The 21,544-nt window shown below is 45.3% G+C and overlaps 1 protein-coding gene across 2 annotated transcripts in view; it reads right to left on the bottom strand.

The window, feature by feature from the left end:
* Positions 1–5,756: 5,756 nt before the first annotated feature.
* The window catches only part of LOC139173909 (cation channel sperm-associated auxiliary subunit gamma-like), a 40,630-nt gene continuing 24,842 nt past the window's right edge, over positions 5,757–21,544 (bottom strand). The window contains exons 16-29 of one of the 2 annotated variants that reach the window (XM_070763808.1): positions 21,194–21,407; positions 19,880–19,942; positions 19,438–19,621; positions 18,186–18,313; positions 16,108–16,188; positions 15,280–15,336; positions 13,981–14,137; positions 13,355–13,418; positions 11,008–11,100; positions 9,942–10,040; positions 8,829–8,921; positions 8,631–8,730; positions 7,839–7,965; positions 5,757–6,336 (exon numbers count right to left, since the gene is read on the bottom strand). In XM_070763808.1, the coding sequence (XP_070619909.1) occupies positions 6,158–6,336; positions 7,839–7,965; positions 8,631–8,730; positions 8,829–8,921; positions 9,942–10,040; positions 11,008–11,100; positions 13,355–13,418; positions 13,981–14,137; positions 15,280–15,336; positions 16,108–16,188; positions 18,186–18,313; positions 19,438–19,621; positions 19,880–19,942; positions 21,194–21,407 (1,639 nt within the window). In that variant the 3' untranslated portion in view covers positions 5,757–6,157. Of the gene's footprint in view, positions 6,337–7,838; positions 7,966–8,630; positions 8,731–8,828; positions 8,922–9,941; positions 10,041–11,007; positions 11,101–13,354; positions 13,419–13,980; positions 14,138–15,279; positions 15,337–16,107; positions 16,189–18,185; positions 18,314–19,437; positions 19,622–19,879; positions 19,943–21,193; positions 21,408–21,544 lie in introns of those variants that run through there. The other variant, XM_070763809.1, reaches the window with a different exon arrangement.

The following is a 21,544-nucleotide window of genomic DNA, read 5'->3' as shown; positions in this document are numbered from 1 at the left end:
ATAACAAATCTAATATTTAAAAAACATCTAAAACCCATCATCAAAACCATACAACACAAGCATACCATACATAAACTATATAAGCCTGGGGGGAGGTATCTCAACTCCCCCATGCCTGGCAATATAGGTGGTACGAAAGACAAGGAGGGTGGGGGCAGTTCTAATCTCTGGGGGGAGTTGATTTCAGAGGGCCGGGGCCACCACAGAGAAGGCTCTTCCCCAAGGCCTGTCAGACGACATTGTTTTGTTGATGGGACCCGGAGAAGGCCAACTTTGTGGGACCTTATTGGCCACTGGGATTCGTGCGGCAGAAGACAGTCCTGGAGATATTCTGGTCCGATGCCATATAGGGCTTTATAGGTCATTACCAACACTTTGAATTGTGACTGGAAACTAATCGGCAGCCAGTGCAGGTCACGGAGTGTTGGAGAGACATGGGCGAATCTAGGTAGCCCCACAATAGCTCTCACAGCCGCATTCTGCACGATCTGGAGTTTCCGAACACTTTTCAAAGGTTGCCCCATGTAGAGAGTGTTGCAGTAGTTGAACCTCGAGGTGATGAGGGCATGAGCAACTGTGAGTAAAAGGTAGAAATCTAGGCAAAATCACCAATGCCAGAAGGATTTCTTCTCCAGAAATGCTGAGCTGCTAACCAGAGCTTACAAAACATTCTTCAGACCAATACCTGAATACAGCTCACCTGTATGGAACCCACAGTGACACAATTGAGAGAGTCCAGAAATACTTCACAAGAAGAGTCCTTCACTCCTTAAAACAAACTAGCTTATTCCTGCAGACTTATTCCTCCAAACTACGGTTAGACAATTTACATCGCCTCCGAACCGATTTAACTACTGCTCATAAGATCATAAACCATAATGTCCTTTCTGTTAGTGACTACTTCAGCTTCAACAACAAAAACACATGAGCACGTAATAGATACAAATTCAATGTAAACCGCTCTAAACTTGACTGCAGAAAATATGACTTCACCAAAAGGCCATTTCTGGCCTCCAGAGGACCCTCAGGGGGGGGGAAGCTGTTTTTGCCCTCCCCAGGCATTGAATTATGGGTGTGGGCACTCGCACATGTGCGATAGCACGCATGCATGCATGCTCTTTCAACACCCGAGGAAAAAAAGGTTCGCCATCACTGCAACAGGACATTTTGTGATCTCAGAACACGAAGGAGGGCCAACCTCAAAATGGCTCTTGCGGGTCCAGAGCTCCATGCGATATTTTCTACAATTTGAATTTGAGCTTCGTGTGACTCTCCCTCCCTGTCCTTTACAAGCCATGGTTTATTGCTTTGTAGGATTAGGGTAGTCCCCAGTTCATTGGGGTTCAAGCTTTGGAAGCTTTCAAGCTTTTGGTGCGAAGGGCCAATGAAGGCCTGAAGCGGAAGTTTCACGAAATGGCGATTGGACCTCGCAACTCCCAATGTGTTGTGAACGTCAGAACGTTGCGGAATTCAAATAGAACTTGACCGGCCGGTCCCTTGATTGCAAGAACGGGGAGCTGATTAAACCAGGTTAAGCAGGATTAATGTGCAATTTGTGGAGATCCACTGAGATTCTTCTGAGTTTAAAAAACGATGCCCCAGAGTCTTATTGCCACGTTAATATGGGAATTGTGGCTTGTTGTTTTTTAAGATCTGTTCACAGTTCCATGGGTATTTGGGCCAGGAGGAGGCATTCCGCAGCATTTAAAGATATGGTTTAATTTACTTTTAGGTTTGGCTGGAAATCACCCAATCACCCCTTTGGGGGCACAAATCAGATATCCTTGCCAATTAATCCCATTTGGGGAGGGGGGTCTCCTCCTCCTCCAGAGAGCCAGCTCTTCTTCCTTCTCAACCCCTGTCTTGCCTAATCCTATGTGACACCCATGACCAAAAAACTCTACCTCCAGTATAAGCAGTTTCTCTGGCTTTAATTGGGGACATTTCTTCCTTAATTATCTTTAATTAGACAAATTGGCCGTGGCCTCCAGCAATGGCAGAGAGGCCCTAGTGGTGGAAGTTGGGAGGTTAATAGCAGCTAAAAATAGCTCCTGGGTAAGGGCCCCAGAGTTGCAACAGGGAGCAAATGACATTCCTTCCTACTAGGAGGTGGGAGGTGGTGGCTTGTCAGGTTGTGGAGGGCACATTGTGTTTGAACCCGATGCTCCTTATTTGGTTGGCTGCCAAATAAATAGGTCATCTTCTCAAAATGTTTAGCGGAATGCCGAGCCAAAGTTGGAGCTGTGCTTTTTTTGGGGTGGGGGTGGGGCATCCAGGCAGGATGAAAATAATAACAGGATGAAAATCCTGAGCCTTGATAAAGAGAGAAAGGCCTGCTCTCTTCTGCAGAATGGTCAGTACTCGTTTAGTAGGAGACTTTCAGCAGGGAGGCAGAAAATATGATCACAACTGGTGGCTGACGGCCCATATGGTGTAGTTGGTGTTTTGCAAACTCCCCGGAGTGATTGTTATATTTCAAAGAAGCCCATACAACAGTATTTTTTCCAGGTGTAGCTTGAAGATGGGTGCTTAGCAGGCTGGGGGATCCTGGGAGTTGAAGTCCACAACTCTTAAAAGTGGCCAAGGTTGAGAAGTCCCGAGCAATGGGACAGAAGTGAGACAAAGCCCTCTTTTATCTCTGCCTTCCTTCGAGAGTTCGGGCCTTCATAGTTCTGTCTGAAAAGGAGGCCACCAGGTGCTGTCATCGGCCCAGTGGAAGGTCTCCTCTTTCCAGCCGCCACGACCCCCCTTCCTCTTATCTTTGCAAGAGCCACAATGGATTAAGAACAGGATGAAGAGCCAATGCTTCAAAGCATCTCCTGAATAGAAAAGGCGTCTTATTCTATCCTGGAGGGTCTCTGGGCACTACAACACCGCTATCAGCCTGGTTGAGATGCAGCACTGCTGCCCAGTGATAAAACACACACACACACAGGTCCCCAGAGCCAGAGCCCATTGCAGAGATTGTGCCGACAAGAGGGCAGCTGGCTTCGGATACAAAGGAGGCAGAGAAGGCGCTTACAAGACTGCCAAGCAAGCCGACTGTGCAGGATCTTTTGCAGGACCTTGGACAGCACCTGCTGGCCTGGGATGGAGAGGTTGGGAAATTTACAGAGTCTTTCTTCTTCTCCTCCTCCTCCTCCTTCCTCTCCTTCCTCCTTCTTCCTCCCCCTCCTCTTCTTCTTCTCCTCCTTCTTCTCCTCCTTCCTCCTTCTCCTTCTTCCTCCCCCTCCTCCTCCCCTCCTCTTCTCCTTCTTCTCCTCCCTCCTTCTTCCTTCTTTTTCCTCCTTCTCCTTCTTCCTCCCCTTCTCCCCCCTCCTCTTCTTCTCCTTCTCCTCCTTCTTCCTTCTTTTTCCTCCTTCTCCTTCTTTCTCCCCTTCCTCCTCCCCTTCCTCTTCTTCTTCTTCTTCCATATCCATCATCGTATGTTGGCAATCAAGTTGGCAATCCTATTTTTATCAACAACCACACAAAAAAAATGCCGTTGAGGATGCTGTATTTTTCCAAGTGTCACACCACATGTCTGAAATATTCTAACTTCCATTTTTTTAATGGTTTTGATGACTTCCCTTGACTTTCCAAGGCAGCTTATTTATTTATTTATTCATTTGAATTTGCACGAGTCAAAAAGAGGGCGAGGAAAATATTTACTGACCCCTCACATCCTGGAAACAAATTGTTTCAACTCCTACCCTCAAAACGTCGCTACAGAGCACTGCACACCGACAACTAGACACAAGAGCAGTTTTTTTCCGAACACCATCACTCTACTAAACAAATAATTCCCTCAACACTGTCAGACTTTCTACTAAATTTGCACTTCTATTCTACTAGTTTTTCTCATCATTCCTTTCACCCATTTCCTCCCATGTTGACTATATGACTGTAACTTGTTGCTTATATCCTAAGATTTTTATTAATATTGCTTCTTCATTGCTTATTTGACCCCTATGACAATCATTAAGTGTTGTACCATATGATTCTTGACAAATGTATATTTTATTTTATGTACGCTGAGAGCATATGCACCAAGACAAATTCCTTGTGTGTTCAATCACACTTGGCCAATAAAAATTCTATTCTATTCTATTCTATATAATTTTTTCGAATGTATAGGCCGCCCTTCTCCAAGCAGACTCAGGACGGCTTACAACAATAAAAACAATTACAAAGTTAAAATACCCCAATACATAGAATAAAAACAAGTAAAAAATTAAAACCCAGTATAACCTTCATACATGCATCGCTCATTCATATTACTGGCCGGAGCAGAGAACTATCGCTTAACGGCCCCCAGCCTGCTGGCAAAAGTGTGTTTTCAACACCTTTGGGAAGGCAGGGAGGGTGGGGACGCTACGAATCTCTGGGGGGAGTTGATTCCAGAGCACCAGGGCCACAACAGAGAAGGCTCTATACCGTGGACCCGCCAGTCAGCATTAGTTGGCCGATGGGACCCGGAGTAAAAATAAAGAAACAGTAAGGACGGGACGGAAGGCACGCTGGTGCACTTAGGCATGCCCCTTACTGACCTCTTAGGAATTGGGAGAGGTCAATAGTGGATAGTCTAAGGGTAAAGTTTTGGGCGTTAGGGGATGATACTACAGAGTCTGGCAGTGAGTTCCATGCATCAACTACTTGGTTACTGAAGTCGTATTTCCTGCAGTCGAGTTTGGAAGTGATGATGGAGGCAGGATAGGAGGCATTTAGCCATGTTTCACAAACAAAAATAATGTCAACGATGTTGGTGTCCAGCAGGAGGAGGAAGTCTGACATCTTGTTGAGTATACTTCTTGCATTGATTAGTTTGCATTTGAGATTGGATTTGGATTCGAGATTGAATTTGGATTGGATTGAGGAAGTAAGAGGCGCGCTTTCCTATTCTTGGTTGTGAAGGCAAGCACACATCAAAATGAAGCAACGGAGAGACTTTTCTCTCAATGAGACGACCTCGGTTGAATCAAGATCGCTCCTTTTATTGTATTTCACTTCTTCTCATGACTTCCCTATAGATAATTAACGGAAGCTCCATTCTTTGCCTTTTCCTGGATTGTGTGTTTACTGGTGATTGGCAAAGGAATGAGAGTAAGGCATATATTTCCTTATATGGAAGTTAGCTATAGGTTTTCTTCATGCTGTATATCAAGTTATTTTTTCCACATGGTCATGGATTCTTCAGGTTGCTTACTCAGCCTGGACTTTGCTTCCTTTCATAGAGGAAGAAGTAAGGTTTATACAGCACCCATTAGACTAAAACATCACTCTCCAGCAATATTTCATTCCAATTTTCAGTGCCTAAAAACCTATGATTACAACATGGTTGGAGGTGCTAGGGGTGTCAATTTGTTGATGATGGATAGTAGGCTGGAAGATGAAGGGAGGATTTTTGGGTCTTGGGTTTGATGCATTCAGTGTGGTAATTTATGTGTAGGTTTGTTTCACCAAGATCTAGACATCTCTTTTTCAGCCATTGCTTCATCAAAAACTGGGCATGTGCAGAGAAGCATGGAGGAGTGGCCCAAAAACCCCATAGACTCAGTAACTGGGCAGATCAGAGTATAGCAACCCATTCCTGGACCATTGCGCAACCGATGCTCATTTTCCAGCCATGCAGTCTCCCAGTCTGGGAAGACAGCAGAGAAGGCCCACAAACAAAGTGAACCTAATCTGGAGCCCTTTCTGAAGCAGGTGGGTTTCTGGAATGACCAGGAGTCCCCAAAATGACCAAATTAAGAAGAAAGAACCCAGATGACAACAAATAACTTGCAAGGACCCAAATATTTATTAAAACAAAACCAAATCAGAAACTATGAACAGAAAAATCAGAACCTTGCCACCCCTTGCCTGCAAGGATTCGTATTCTCTCTTATCGCCCACATTTTAAAAAATAGTTAGCCCTTGTTTAATTTAACCCTGTAACAGTTCCCAACAGAGCCACACAGAACTGCAGGAGCTGAGAGAGAATCAGGGGTTAAAGAAGTACAGTTTTTAGAAAACGGGTGGAGAATCAGCTGGTGCTTAAAATCGCCTCACCATTGCCACTTTGAGAAACAATGAAAAAGGAGCCGATCTTTCTCGAATAATTACCATTGACAAAAGATGACAGACCCAGGCACCAGAAGACCTCACTCTCCGATGAATCTGGCAACCCACGGCAGCTCTACTGTGCCCCAGAGTGGTGTGTTGAGTGTTTTTTGGAGTGGGAGTGTGAGTGAGTGTGAGTGGGAGTGTGAGTGGGAGTGGAGACGCTTGCGCTGGGCTCCCCGGCACTGATGTCGGAAGGCAGGTGCTGAAGGGACCCTTGACTGCTGAAGGAAGACGAGAAGGTGAGGCTGGATTCTGTTAAGAAAAAGACACAGGAAAGGACACGAGAGTTAAGAAGGGGCCAACTCCAAGTCACCTGTTACTTAGAATTTGAGAAAGCCACCTGGTCCCAGAACGGTGCTGCGGAATTAGAACATGTAAAAGAGTCCGATTAAAAAATGAGAAAAGACTATACATCCAAAGAATGATAATCATATTGAATTAACTTAATTAATTTAATAAATCCAATGAAACAGGATGGCAATTTGACTTTTAATGGGGGCAATTAGAACCTTGTTTAAACCAAGTTAATGGCCTTCTAGACTTCCTCTGAGTGAGTAGTAAGTGAATAGTAAGAATTATATGCCACGAAGGGGGGGCATCAGGATTCTAGAGATGCTTAGGTGGGGCATGGCCAAAAAAAAAAAAAGTTTGGGAACTACTGGTTTAAGCTTTTTTATTTATTTTATTTATTTTAATTTATTTTATTTTATTTATTTTATTTTTAATTTATTTTATTTTATTATTATTTTATTATTTTATTTATTTTATTTTATTATTTTATTATTATTTTATTATTATTTTATTATTATTTTATTTTATTGATTTTATTAATTAGATTTCTACGCTGCCCTTCTCCTGAGACTCCAGAGACCTTGTCAACAACCTGGGCTAAAAGAGACAAGGTGAATTCAACAGAAGGCATGAAAGCCAGCTGGGTGACTTTGGACCAATCACCAAGAAACAGTGAGTTCCAGTCCCACTTTAGGCTGTTCCAGGTATTGCAACAGAAAAAGGATGTTTTCTGGGTCCCTAAAGATGATGTTGATTTCATCAGGAGGAGACGGTGTGTGTCCCTTTTATCTGATCAAACAGGACAGAGTCGTGGTGCAGTGGATAGAATGCAGTATTGCACGTTATCTCTGCCTACAGTTAGCAGTTCGATCCTGACCTCCTCAAGATTGGACTCTGCCTTCCGTCCTTGCGAGGTGGGTCCAATGAGGATGCAGATTTTTGGGGGCAAGAGGCTGACTCTGTAAACCGCTTAGAGAGGGCTGTAAAGCACTTGGAAGCGGTATATAAGTGCTATTGCTATTGTTAGAAACAATGGAAGACAGACAACCCGTCCAATAATTCATGCGGAAAAGGCACCAGATTGAACTAACGGAATATCCTAAATCACAATTCTGGCAGGCCAGAAGAGCAGGGGAGACACAACCTTGGCAAGATCCTGCAGACTTCAGCAGGAATGTACTATGCCAGGGATGTCAAACTCAAGACCCGCGGGCTGGTTGCGGTCAGATCAGGCCGGCAGGACTATCCAGGAAAATGTAAGGGGCCGGCCCACGTCGCTTTGGCCCTGTCTACATACTGCAAAGAGGAAACATGCCAGCAGTTTACGGATGGTGTCAATGTGGCCATGCTCACCCAGTCAGCCACACCCACCTATCCTGTAGCCTTAGGGGGCCTCAGGCTCAAGATCACTTTTGTGTAGGTTTGGGTGAAGCTGTCCAAGAGGCCACTGGTTGGAAACTCACCAGCCCGAAATGCCATAGCGTTCTCCATTTTCTTTATTGTGTTGCTGAAGAATTGTTTAACCCAAGGGCCCACTGTGTCAATGAAGATATACATGATGACCAGTCCGATGACCGTAGCCATTGAAACCTGAGAGAAAGAAAGAGGGGAGAAAAAAAGTATAGACTGTGAATTCCTCAGCTGAGCAGGGGCCCCACCCCTGTTGACATTTTCTTAGCATTCATTTTAGTTGGGGGGGGGAGAATAATTTGTGGGGGATATCCCCCCCCCCGGGTAAGATCCAGAGAGGCCCTTTTGGTCTTCCGAAAGGGCATGAAAACCTAGCTCTGCCAAAGGCCTCAACAGGAGTGTGTCATTCTGAAGACGATTAATGGCCTAAGACAATGTTTCCCAAAGTTGGCAACTTGAACATGTGTGGACTTCAATTCCCAGAATCCCCCAGTCAGAAATGCCTGCACGGGAATTCTGGGAGTTGACATCTGCATGTCTTCAGGTCATTAAGATTGAGGAACACCAGACCAAGGTAAGATCCCACCTCCTCTTCATGTGCACCTTGCTTCCTTCCTCCCTATTAAACTAATTTTCACGCCAATATTCATGGTTTGAAGGGTTTATAGAATTTGTGAATTTTTTGGTCCAATCCCGATTTGGTCATGGTCAGAACTATTCATGGCCAGAGCTTCTACTGTATCTAATAAAGCAATTCTTTGAGGAATCTACCTACCTCTGAGTTTTGCTTACTATGGGTCCATTACTTGGGAGCCTGACCCCTACCCAAAGCCCAGCTCTCTTACCTTCATTATGTAGAGGGCACGGGTGGGGCTGAGGCGCAGGCCGTGGATGTGGACGATGAACTCCAAGGCATAGTCGCAGTAGGTGCTTTCGTCGACCCCCCTGTAGAAGCACACAAGGACAGAGAGAAGTGGGCCACCGGAGCAAAGCATCCGTCTGTCAACTGAAGTGATCAGTTTCAACATCGAAATCACCAGTACCTGTTGGATACTTTTATCACAAAGTAATAATGGGGAGCGGTCATACTTTCGGGGATGATATCGTAACACGGAGAATCTTTCTGACAAATCCACCTAAAAGAAAACAGAGAATTGATTTAATTTATTTTTAAAATTTATAATTTGTGCCAGGCAAGGTCCTACGATGGGATGCTTTATATCTCTGGTGTTTAAAGTCATTCCGAATGAAAACAAGGCAGGGTTCGCACCTAGCTCTTAAGCTACAAAGCATGGCACTCTGGGTGAGCTAAGCCTCTTTAGTTTATTCTGCCAACCCAACTGTAAAATCTTAGATTAGAGAGAACCCAACCGGTGGGGTCCTTGAGGCCCTCAGGGCTTGGTGGTGTTCTTGCAGATGTTTCATTATCCAACTAGGTAACATCATCAGGGCTAGAAGAGGTTGATCTCTCTTTATATACAAATGGCTTTCCTTGCCAATGTTGGTGGGGCTGTGGTTTTTCTCTTTGATAATCCCTTGATTAGGCAACTATTAAATTTGGGAGCTCCCTAATTAGGAAACCAGCTGTGGTGCTCTTGGAGCTTGGTTGTTTTCTTGCAGACATTTCATTACCCGACATGGGGACATTATCAGGGCTAGAAGGAGTGGGATTTCCTCTGCCCATAAACGGTGGATTCAACTGTCAGTGTTGGTGGGAGTGGTCTTGGTCATTCCCTGATTAGGCTGTTGTTTAGAGTTTGGTTTTTTTTGTCTGAGTTACCTTCTTGATTGAGGTATTGTTTTTCAAGAGTATTGTTATTCAGGGTTGGCTCAGTCTTCCATCCTTCTGGGGTGGGTCAAATGAGGACCCAGATTGGTGGTGGGGGGGCAAGAGACTGACTCTGTTAAACCACTTAGAGAGAGGCTGTGAAGCAGTATAAAAACCTAACTCTAAGTGGTATTGCTAATGTTTCCTACTTGGCTGTTGGTCTCCCCTGAGTCCTTCGGGATTGGGTGATATTAAAGTCAAATTAAATAAATAAATACATAAATAAATATCCCAAACTACCTCCAAGCCTCTTTCACTGGAGGTGAGCGTTTGAAGAAACATCTGCAAACCCAAACAGACAAGCAGATCTTTTACCAACAGAACTTACACAATTCCAGAGTTGCTTTCAGAGAGGATCGGGAATCCTTCTTCATTGGTTTCATTAAGTTCTATGTCGGATCTCGCCCATATCAAGGCTGACGAATTACTAGGGAAGCCAAACACAGATGGAGACAGTTGGGCTTTGCAAAGGTCCACAGCAGGAGTCCAGGGGCCCCTCCCCCCTTTTTTGTAGCAGACCCTCCACTCCTGACCGCCAGGGGGGGGGCTACCCTTGAAGACTATTCCGAAGCTGCAACCAGGACAGAACACAGCACTGCACAGAGTTTTGTGTGTGTTTGTGTGTGTGTGCGCGCGCAGTATAACACTGTAAGAAAAATCGTAAGACCCTTTGTCCCATTTGTCTCCAAATAACCCTGTTCCTGTAAAAAGGGGAGGATTTGTTCTTCTACAAACTCTTCTGCAAATATGGTTACACAGAATACCAAGAAATGTGCAAGTGACCTTTAGAAAGAATATACAACAAGTGTGGAAATATTAGAACCAATAAAGGCACGAATGTCAATAATTAATGAACTTTGGACAGTCCCGAAAAGTTCGGAGATACCCAAAAAAGGAGATGTATGACCAGTGAAAGTGCTGAATCACCACTCCAATATTTACTTACTTACTTACTTACTTACTTACTTACTTACTTACTTACTTACTTACTTACTTACTTACTTACTTACTTACTTACTTATTTACTTATTAGATTTGTATGCTGCCCCTCTCCGTAGACTCGGGGCGGCTCACAACAATAGAAAACAGTTCATAACAAATCTAATAATTTTAACGATTAATGTGGTAGTAATATGGGACAGAACAGGGGTGTGGAATAAGAGAATGAAGAATGTATAAACTGTTTTCTGTACTGATTAGTTACCCTAGAGACACATAGACATGCATATTGATTTTTTATTTCATTTTGTTTGAAATAAAGTTTTTTCCCCTTTTATTAATCCCGGACTCCTGGAATTATTTTACAAACATTTTGGGCGAGCAGCATTTGTTACGGGTTCATTTGTGAGTTTAATTCAGACTTGAGTCTAAGCAGCAGCCTGCTGAAAAGTCACCTGACGGTGTTGTATTTTATGATCTCATCCGGAGTGAAGTATCTGATGTTGCTCTGCGAAAAGGCACCTCCACCAATGACGCTAAAGGTGTAGCTGTCAAAAGAGCAAAGAAGACGGAAGATTCAGATTCAGACCAGTATAGAGCTGGAAGGCACCCTGGAGGTCTTCTAGTGACCCCCTGGCTCAAATAGGAAGAAGCCCTGTTGTCTCATTTTGGACAAGTGGCTGTCCAGTTTCCGCTTTAAAATATCCTGTGAATAAGCACCCACAACTTCTGAAGGCTAGTTCTTCTCACTAATTAGTTGTTATGTGATGTAACAATCACATCATTGTTGTGCAGCCAACTTACACAATCCTCCCTTCAGTTACATAGGATTTGCACAGCTGAGATGAAACCACGCCTATCTTTTTGATTAGATTAGATTAGATTTATTGGATTTATATGCCGCCCCTCTCCGCAAACTCGGGGCGGCTCACAACAATAATAAAAACAGTACATAGTAACAAATCCAATTCCCACCAATCTAATTACAATTTTAAATTAAAAATTCATAAAACAATCCCAATATATACTGTATTAAAAAAACAGGCACATAGTCAATCAATCAAACGGCAAAACAACATGGGCAAGGGGGAGATGTTTTAGTTCCCCCATGCCTGACGACAGAGGTGGGTTTTAAGGAGTTTACGAAAGGCAGGGAGGGTGGGGGCAAACCTAATCTCAGGGGAGAGCTTGTTCCAGAGGGTCGGGGCCCCCACAGAGAAGGCTCTTTTTGGGTCTTCTCCCCTCTCCCCCACGTTTTAGATAACAAGAACTGAAAAGCCATTCTAAAGAATTCTCAAACCTGGCATGGACTTCAACACCCAGAATTCCCCAGCCACTTCTAGGCAAAGATTCACTATCAGGCTAATCAAAGCTGTCACTACTCCCCTCTCCTTCTCCCTCCTTCTCTCTCAAACACACAGAGGGAGGGAAAGGGAGGGGAGAGAGAGAGAGAGCTAGCCTTCTGGTACTGATGTAGAAATGTCCTTATTTATTTATTTATTTATTTATTTATTTGTTTGTTTGTTTATTATTTAGCCAAGCACCTATCAGTAGTATACAAAGATATAACCATGTTTTTACATGATTGTAGTAAGGGAGAAACATTAGGACAGGGGATGGAAGGCACTCTGGTGCACTTACTGACCTCTTAGGAATCAGGTGAGGTCCACAGTGGATAGTCTAAGGGTGAACCTTTGGGGGGTTAGGTGATGATACTACAGAGGTAGTGAGTTCCATGCATTAACAACTCGGTTGCTGAAGTCGTATTTCCTGCAGTCGAGTTTGGAGCAGTTTGCTTTAAGTTTGTATCTGTTGTGTGCTCGTGTGTTATTGTGATTGAAGCTGAAGTAGTCATTGACAGGAAGGACGTTGTAGCAGATGATTTTATGGGCTGTGCTTAGGTCGTGTTTAAGGTGACGTAGTTCTAAGCTCTCAGAACCTAGGATTGTAAATCTAGTTGTGTAGGGTATTCTGTTGCGAGTGGAGGGCTCTTCTAGTAAAGTATCTCTGGGCATTTTCTAAATTGTTTATGTCCAAAATGAAGTGTGGGTTCCAGACAGATGAGCTGTATTCAAGGATTGGTCTGGTGAAAGTTTTGTATGCTCTGGTTAGTAGTGTGAGATTACCAGAACAGAAGCTATGTAAGATTAGGTTAACAACTCTTGAAGCTTTTTTGGTGATGTTGATGTAGTTGAGATTTGGCACTCAGGTCATTTGATATGAGTCTTCCAAGGTCTTTTACGGAATGGGGGTTGTCTATAAGGTCTTGTTTATTCAGGTTGTATTTGGTGTTCTGATTCTTTTTGCCAATGTGTAGGACAGATCACACTGGATTGAGATTTGGAGTTGCCAGATGTTTGACCGTTCAGACACAAAGTCAAGTTCTTTTTGAGAGTAGCTGTGTTATTGGTGATGTTGAAAAGTTTTACATAATCGGCGAAAAGAACGCAGTTGCTTGCAAAGGTCATTTATATAGAGTATGAAGAGCATTGGTCCAAGTATGCTGCCTTGGGGTACACCGCTGTTAAGTGGAACAGGATGAGATAGTGTGCTCCCTATTTTGACAACTTGTTGTCTCTTTGATAGGAACGCAATTATCCAGCTAAGTAGGGATCCTGAGATGCTGTAGGATTTCAGTTTTAGAAGTAGTAGAAGCACTTTCCTTGAACCCGTATGCTTCCTCTTCTACCTCTTATTGCCCGGACCCCAAAGAGACCCCAAAGGGAATGCTCCGTTCTCCACCCCAACCCCAGTTTCCGACTCTACAAGGCCTGAGACCTTTCCACCCCCCTCCACTCTTACCTGCCATTGAATCGTCCAGATTCTCCAGTCACCATGTCTTGGACCAAGAAGAACGGGTAGAACACTGCAAGGAAAACAAGCAAGGTTCTTGCTCCAAGCTCACAAACTGGAGTAGATGGGAACAGGGCAGGGGTTGCACTGGGATTCCCAGCCTGTCTCTCGGAAGGTCTCCAGCATGTGGTTGGCTCAAATCCAACACCGATCCTTGAAACTGGCGCTGGAGGATCTGGATTCGCATGGGGTTCTTTTGCATCTTGTGCTTTCAGAGTTACTCGGGATTAGACACAGGGCAACTTCAGACAGGCCTGCATAGACCAATGCAGAGAGGCTTTGTTCTAACTATGTTGGCCTCTAACCTGGATGCTCTACATGATGGTAGATTCCAGGAATAGTATGAAAACATGGTTGTCTCTATTACTGAATAGATAATGAAGATGATGATACCAAAACAAAAGAGGAGGAGAAGTGGAGGAGGAGGAAGACTGTGGGGTCCTTGGTGATATCTCAGCTCTGTAGCTTTCGTGCAGATGTTTCATTACCCAACTAGGTAACATAATCAGTGCTAGAAGGGAGGGGGGGTTTGTGAAGAGGACGGGAGGGAGGGGAGGAGATGCAAAGCCACTTACCATCGCTGAAATAAAAACAGGGCATTTCTGGATCTATCTCAACACAGTCAAAGTAGCGCTTGTTCTTCTCCGTGGTGTAATTCTTCGTGTAAGTGATGTCAAATGCCAATCTCTTGCCTGGGGGGCATCCAATGAAAATCAACATTGTATGAAAACCCTGGAGGAAGGAAAAGTAGGTGACCTATGAATTTATACATTCCTTCTCTTTCACATTGAGGCAGAACACCCATTTTTTAAAATCCAATTTCCCGCCCAACGAAATGGCAGCAGAAATGAGCAAAACTCAAAGAGGCCTTTCCTCCTCTCAAGGCCAGAGCTCAAGGCTATCAAAGCAGAGGAGCATTTAAAAACGGGCCTCCTGGGCCCGCTGGAAATTGGGAAATGGCATACGGGGGCGGGGCATGCATGGTGGGGGGAGGGCACTAAATTATAGAATGCAGGCATCCGCTTTCGGCACCATAGGAAAAAAAATGTTTGCCATCACTGACATAGGGTGTCCGGCTTGAGCAGAGGGTTGGACTAGAAGACCTCCAAGGTCTCTCCCAGCTCTGTTATACAGTGTTCCCTCGCTTTTCGCGGGAGATGCGTTCCGAGACCGCCCGTGAAAGTCGAATTTCCACAAAGTAGAGATGTGGAAGTAAATACACCATTTTTGGCTATGAACAGTATCCCAAGCCTTCCCTTAACACTTTAAACCCCTAAATTGCAATTTCCCATTCCCTTAGCAACCATTCAGATTATTACTCACCATGTTTATTTATTAAAGTTTGTTAAAAAATATTTATTAAAGGCAGACGAGTTTGGCGATGACATATGACGTCATCGGGTGGGAAAAACCGTGGTATAGGGAAAAAACCCCGCAATGTATTTTTTAATTAATATTTTTGAAAAACCGTGGTATAGACTTTCCGCAAAGTTCGAACCCGCAAAAATCGAGGAAACACTGTATTCTTGCGGTCAAGTTCCTCTATGGCAGGGGTCTCCAAACTTGGCAACTCTAAGACTTGTGGACTTCAACTCCTAGAATTCTGGGAGTTGGTCTAAAAGTCTCAAAGTTGCCAAGTTTGGACCCCCGCTGCTCTAAGGAAAGAAATGCTAACCGGGAAGTCCTGAGGATTTAACACCCATTTTCTTACTGATTTTATTCTGTCTTTTACACCACACATGTTCTTATCAATTGCTTTAATGTTGAGTTGTTTAAAATCAATCAGCCGTTCTGTGCTGTCTCTTTGCTGTTTGGCTGTTGGGAAGGAAAAGAAAAGAGAAAGAAATGGCCTTCTTAAGGGGAAATAAGATTACCTTCATACTTGGGGCCATGACTCCATAGTTATAGCAGACCATATCCGAATGGATCACCTGAGAAAAGTGGAAGGAAGTAGAAAGCAGTTTCAGCCCCTAATAAGTAAGACAGAACAGGACCCTCTTGGCCAGAGATGAAAAGTAAACGGCTAGAGATTTAAAGGGGACAAGCTTGGTCCAGTGGTTGTGGCATGAAAGCCAGCTGGGAGCCTTTGGGCCAATCACTGGGAGACTGTGAGTTCTAGAGCTGCCTTAGGCCTGAACACCAGCTGGGTGACTTTGGCCCAGTCACTGTTCCTCATCCCAACCCACCTCCCAGGCTTGCTGCTATGGGGAAAAGGAGGAGGAAGGAGTACTAGGTAGGTTTGCCCTTGTGAGTCCTTAGAAAGCGACAAAGGTGAGATCAATCAATCAATTAATCAATCAACTAAAACCAAGGCTAACATATATAGAACTACCTAAATACCCGTGTTACACTATGAAACTATATGATTGGCCTTGACAAATTGACATGTATAGCTTGAAAATTAATGAGTAGTTACAATCGGCCTCTCCCCTTAGCCTTGACCCACAGAATCCCTCCCTATCCTATCCCCCTTCTCTCCCTCAGAGGTGCCCCACAGATTAGTATCTTATCCTAAGCCTTGCTCCACAGAAGCTTCCCCTATCCTATCCCTCCTCCCTCAGCCTTGCCCCATGGAACCTTTCCCTATCCTATCCCTCTTCTCTCCCTCTGGAGATTTTGTGATGATATGTGAGTGGCATTTTGCTTTCATATATAGATAAATGGAGATCCATGGAATTCCAGAGCTGCTGCTGAAGCCTTACCTTGAAGTCAGTTGTGCTTCTAAAAAGGTTTTGCCCACTGAGGTCCTGCTTTGGGTAATTCCCTCTGTCTCTAATGGATATCTGTTGAGGGTGGGGAGAAGTCAGGTACATGGGAAAGATGCCCAAGATCACAAATCACATAAATACAGAGGCTGATTCCCCACCCCCTCCCCTTCTTGAACCAGCCTGACTGGGGAATTCTGGGAGTTGAAGTCCAAAGGCCTTAAAGTTACCATGCTTGGAGATCCCTGAACTAAAGAACTATCAAGTGCTATCCACTATCAGCCATCAATGGCCTGCTATCCAAAATATATTTCAGTTCAGAATTCTATTATTTTGACCATCTCAGAAAAAGAGTAGAAAAGGGTAGATGAAGCACACCAGGGCACTGATCCTGCAATCGAAATGCTGGGGAAGGGAGGAATTATCCAAGATGCTGTAGCAATGGCAGTTTGCTTTGCAGAGGGTGTTTGGCAAATATCTGTGGGCACAATCCCATTTGGCAGAAAGGACCTCTTTCCATTCAAGATCTCCAGGACAGGAGTCTCTGTCTGTCTGTCTGTCTGTCTGTCTATATTTATATGCCACCCGTCGCTGCTTGAAGACTTGTGGACTTCAACCCCCAGAATTCCTCAGCCTGGCCACTTTAAATCCACGGCTCTTTGGAGTTCAGAGACTCTCAGAAACTACACAGCATTGGCTCGGCCATCTCTAGATGACAGCAAGTGGGGATGTTCTTCCCAAGTTCAATTTTGTTATGTGTTTGATAAGCATATTGGCTAAGCCTAATCCCCAGAGCTGTGGTGGCGCAGTGGTTAGAATGCAGTATTGCAGGCTAATTCTGCCCGCTGCCAGCAGTTTGATCCTGACCGGCTCAAGGTTGTCTCAGCCTTCCTTGCCTAAAGCGGTAAAATGTGGACTCAGATTGTCGGAAGGGCAAGATGGTGTATCTGTAAACTGCTTAGAGAGGGCTATAAAGCGTCATATAAGTCTAAATGCCAGTGTATTGTGGCCTGTCAGACACCAGTCTCTCCACCAGCCAAATCAGAGGAAGAGATGGCGAGGGAGTAGGGGTCAGCATCAAGGCAACCTGAGAGCTCAGAGGGGGGAGAGTAAATGGAGCTGGCAGAGAGAGAGAGAGAGAGGCGGAACCTGTGCCATCCATCAGCCCTCAGATGGAGAGTCAACATCCCCCATGGCTGGAGGTGGCTGATGAGGAAAGAGAGAAACAGCTGGGTTCAGTGCCTGACGCGCGGATGTGCAGAAGGCAGGGGAGAGGAGAGCAGTGGAAATCTATGGGATGATCCTTGGGACGGCACAGCCACCACTGCTAGTGGAAGTCCCACCCTCGCTCCAAAGGGTTAAAAGGCAGGGGGGTGGAGAGGAATAAAGGGGGCAGACAACCAGGGGTGGGTTCCTTACCTTTTCCTACCGCTGCACTGTGTGGGCATCGTGCTGTTTCATGCACATGTGAGGTATGCTTGCACACACATCCCCAGCGCAATTTTGCTTCTGGGCATGCACAGAGGGACAATTTTCCTTCTGCGCATGCTCAGAGAGCCAAAAATCATGAAAAATGATTTTTAAAAGATGGTGAGCACAGACCAGCAAAGACAGACTGGAACCATCACACCAGAATTGCGCAATTGGTGGAGTGGCCACCATTGGAGTGGCGCACCATACCGTACCGGTGGGAACCCACCACTGCAGACCACTATTCATCTCCCTGCCGGACAGACTTCTTAGCCTGTGGTGAGAGAGAAACGTTTTGCCGGGGCTCCTGGTGTTCCTAATAAAGGAATCATTGATTTAACTTCAGAGGGTTTGTCGTGTTGGGGGAGCTGGGTCCGAACACAGTGCTAGTGCTAAACCTGCAAGGAAGAGTGATGTGTCCATAGGATCAATTATCAGCTAGGTCTTACCTAGCGAAGGGCTACCAAAATTTTTACTACCACACTGGGGACGTGACTTATGCATTTTCTTACATCTTTCAGTGCAAATTGGGTGCTCTGGGGTGGAGCTCCATTTTTGCTACCCCACTGCGTTTCGCCCCCACCCCTCCCCACCCCTGGTCTTACCTGATATAACACCGAGCCTCGGCTGATGAGTTCCTGCCTCTGCAGTACTGCCTCGAGATATTCGGGATGAGCCACAGTAATAGACACCCAGATGTTGCTGAGGGAATCTGCCTCAAACGTTTCTCCCACTGTAGGCAAAAGAGCACAACAGCTGAGGATGGGGTACACACAAACACACACACACACAGTTTGGGACACTGGCAAGCCGAGACACCATCTTCTCCCACTCGAATAAGCTGCCTCGGACCACACCAAAAGCAAAGGGCGATACAGAAATGGTCCCTCTGCTCCAAAGACCATTCTGCCTCTAGACTGAGTCGGGAGGAGAAAGATACTGGCAATTCTCGCCTAACAACCATTCGTTTTGTGACTGCTCAAAGTCACAATGAGTCGCGGTGGGGCAGTGGTTAGAGTGCAGTACTGCAGGCCACTTCTGCTGACTGACTGCAGCTTGGCAGTTCTAATCTCACCCGGCTCAAGGTTGACTCAGGTGGATAAAAGGCAGAAGGCAGACCCAAAATTGTTGGGGAAAATAGGATGACCCTGAAGTGGTCTATAGGTCTACGTGCTATTGCTATTGGTACAACAGTCCTCAGAGGGGGGGCCACATATCAATCAAATCAATACATGACTTAGGCCCATTTTTCACACACCACTGCAACATCCCCATGGTTACGTGATCAACATTCAGATGCTTGGCAACTGACTCAGAGTTATGACAGTTGCAGAGACCCAGACACATCCACACACACACGCATGCAATATTCCCCTACCCCAGTTACCAACCAAGCTTTGCACAATCCATAAATTACAGATTTGGAAGGGACCTTGTAGGTCGTCTAGTCCACACACACACACTCCCAAGCAGAAGGCGCTACACCATTTCTGACCGATGGCAATCTAGTCTCTTCTGGAAAGCATCCAGCGATGAAGCTCCCACCACTTCTGAAGGCAGCGTTTGTTCCCTGAGTGAATTGATCTCACTGTCAGGAAATCCCTCCTTATTTCTATGTTAAACTGTTTAATTTCCATCCATTATTCCTTGTCTGGCCTTCAGGTACTTTGGAAAATAGCTTGACCTCCTGCTCTCTCTAGATCTAGCTAAGCAGCTAATAGATCTAGCTAAGCATAAAGGTAATCTCATTTTTAAGTCTGGTTAGCTGCCCAGTCGTGAATTTGATATTGGAATTCCTATAAATTGAGGGAGGGAGGGAAGGAAAGGGAGGGATGCTCCCCTAATCAGCTTCCTTACTGCTCTCTCTGGCTGCTTTCGTGGTCAGGAACGCGGCAAAAGTGTAGGCTGTATTCTTGTCCAGATAGATATTTCTGGGCAGATTGTTCGTTGCCCTCAAATCGTAAATTTTGGCATAGTTGGCCATGTCCACGAAGATACCTCCCGCTGAGTCCCAGTTGCTTGCCTTGTAGTTAAAATATTCCTGGAGGAGGGAGGGGAGGGAGAGACCAAGTAAGTTCCAGAAGGGTTGATTTTATGGTTCATGTTGACTTTCTGTTGTGTTTACAATGCACATTTCATGAGAACGGGTGAATCTAGCAGCCTCCCACGGCCACCCAACCCACAACCACACTTTTCTGGACTGTTCCCCTGTTTTGCCATAATTTTCCCAGGCTTGAAAAGAGGAGGGTGAAGGCTGAGAAATGACACTAGGGGTTGTAGTTGTTCTTTTTCTCCTTACGGCCTTTTCTTTCTGGTCCTTCCACCAGCGCCAAGTGGGGTCATGGACGGGGTCTGCATAAGGCTGCGGAGACAAGATTACATGAAAATAATAAACCTCCAACATATCACCTAAATATATTTCAATTTAGCGCATATTATTGTGATGTAACTGGCATATATCAACAAGACTTTAGTTCTGAAGGGCCTTTTTATGTACGGTATGATTGTGTTGTATGGTTTTAAGGATGGGTTTTTAGATGTCTTTTTATTATTGGGTTTGTTATATTGCTGTAATTGTTGTGAGCCGCTCCGAGTCTCCGAAGAGGGGCGGCATACAAATCTAATGAATTTAAATTAAATTAAATTGAATTAATTTTTCCCCCTGATCTTCTTTTTCTTTCTTTCAATGCCACAATTGAATGCAAGTAGGCCTCGACTTACAACGTTTCATTCAGTGACCATCTGTGAAGTTCCACCCGCCTTGAAAACAGTGGCGGCGCACGATCCTTTCCCACCCTTACAACTGTTTCAGCCTCCCCATAGCCATGTGATCAGAATTCAGAAGCTTGGCAGTGGACATTCATGACAGTTGCAGTCCCCCGGGGATCGCGTGATCCTCTTTTGTGACTTTGTGATAAGCCAAGTCCATGGAAAAGCCAGATTCACTTAACAACCGGGATCCCAACAACAGCTGCAGGGATTCATTTAACAACTGCAGCAAGAAAGGTGGTCAAATAGCCACAAAACTCACTTAACCAGTGTCTCACTTAACAACAGAATGTTGGGCTCAATTGTGGTCATAAGTCAAAGGCTACCTGTGTTTTACACACAAACACAACTATTCTCTCTCTATTTCTTTCCACCTGGTTGGTTGTCATATTGGGACAGATCCCTGTTTCCGGAGACATTACGGACTTTCCCCCCAAAGGTTTCTGAAGTTAGCCTGTAGGCCAGGATGTCAGACTGAAGACCCAGGGGCAGGATCTGGCCCATGGGGTGCTTTTACCTGGCCTATGGGGCCACCCTGGAAACAGCAAAGGAGCAGCCTGCAGTGCCTCTGCCAGCGAAAACACAGCCTTCGAACCTCCGTTTTTGCCTCCAGAGGCTTGCAGGAAGCCATCACAGCTGAAACAAAGCTCAGGGGCCCATTTTCGCTAGCAGAGCACTCAGGTCGCCACAGGCGCCCCAAAATGGGTGAGGTCAAGCTGGCCATGCTCCCCCCCCATGTCAAAAAGGACCCTGATACATCTCTCAATTAAATTGAGTATGATACCCCTGCTGTAGACCATGCCACGGGCCCTTTTGTGCCTGAAAAAACAAAAACAGTCCTCACTCTGTGATACAATGCATGCAGCTGAAGCAACTGGTAGACCAGGCCCTGGTAGACAGTGAGCGCCTTCTCATCATGGAATCCAGATTTCTTCATGACTTCTGGGGGCATGGCCCAGTAATGCTCCACTCGGCTGTAGCGCTGCAAGAGCGGCTGATCCACCGGACGGAGCGCAGCGAAGGGGCAGCTGCGGGTGAATCGGATGTAGTCTTTCCCCCTGGGAACAGAAAACAAATTGTTCCCCATTTTGCAGGCATTCCTAACGCTATTGCTACTGCAGGGAAGCACGGGACTGGCAGGAAGGAAGAGGAGGGATAAAGTGTGCAGCTAGTCTAGAGTCACTGGACAAAGGAC

This window comes from Erythrolamprus reginae, chromosome 11 (genome assembly GCF_031021105.1).
Source record: "Erythrolamprus reginae isolate rEryReg1 chromosome 11, rEryReg1.hap1, whole genome shotgun sequence".
Lineage (NCBI taxonomy): Eukaryota > Metazoa > Chordata > Lepidosauria > Squamata > Dipsadidae > Erythrolamprus > Erythrolamprus reginae.
Note: the sequence above shows the minus strand (reverse complement) of the source record. Positions and strands in the feature narration are given on the sequence as shown.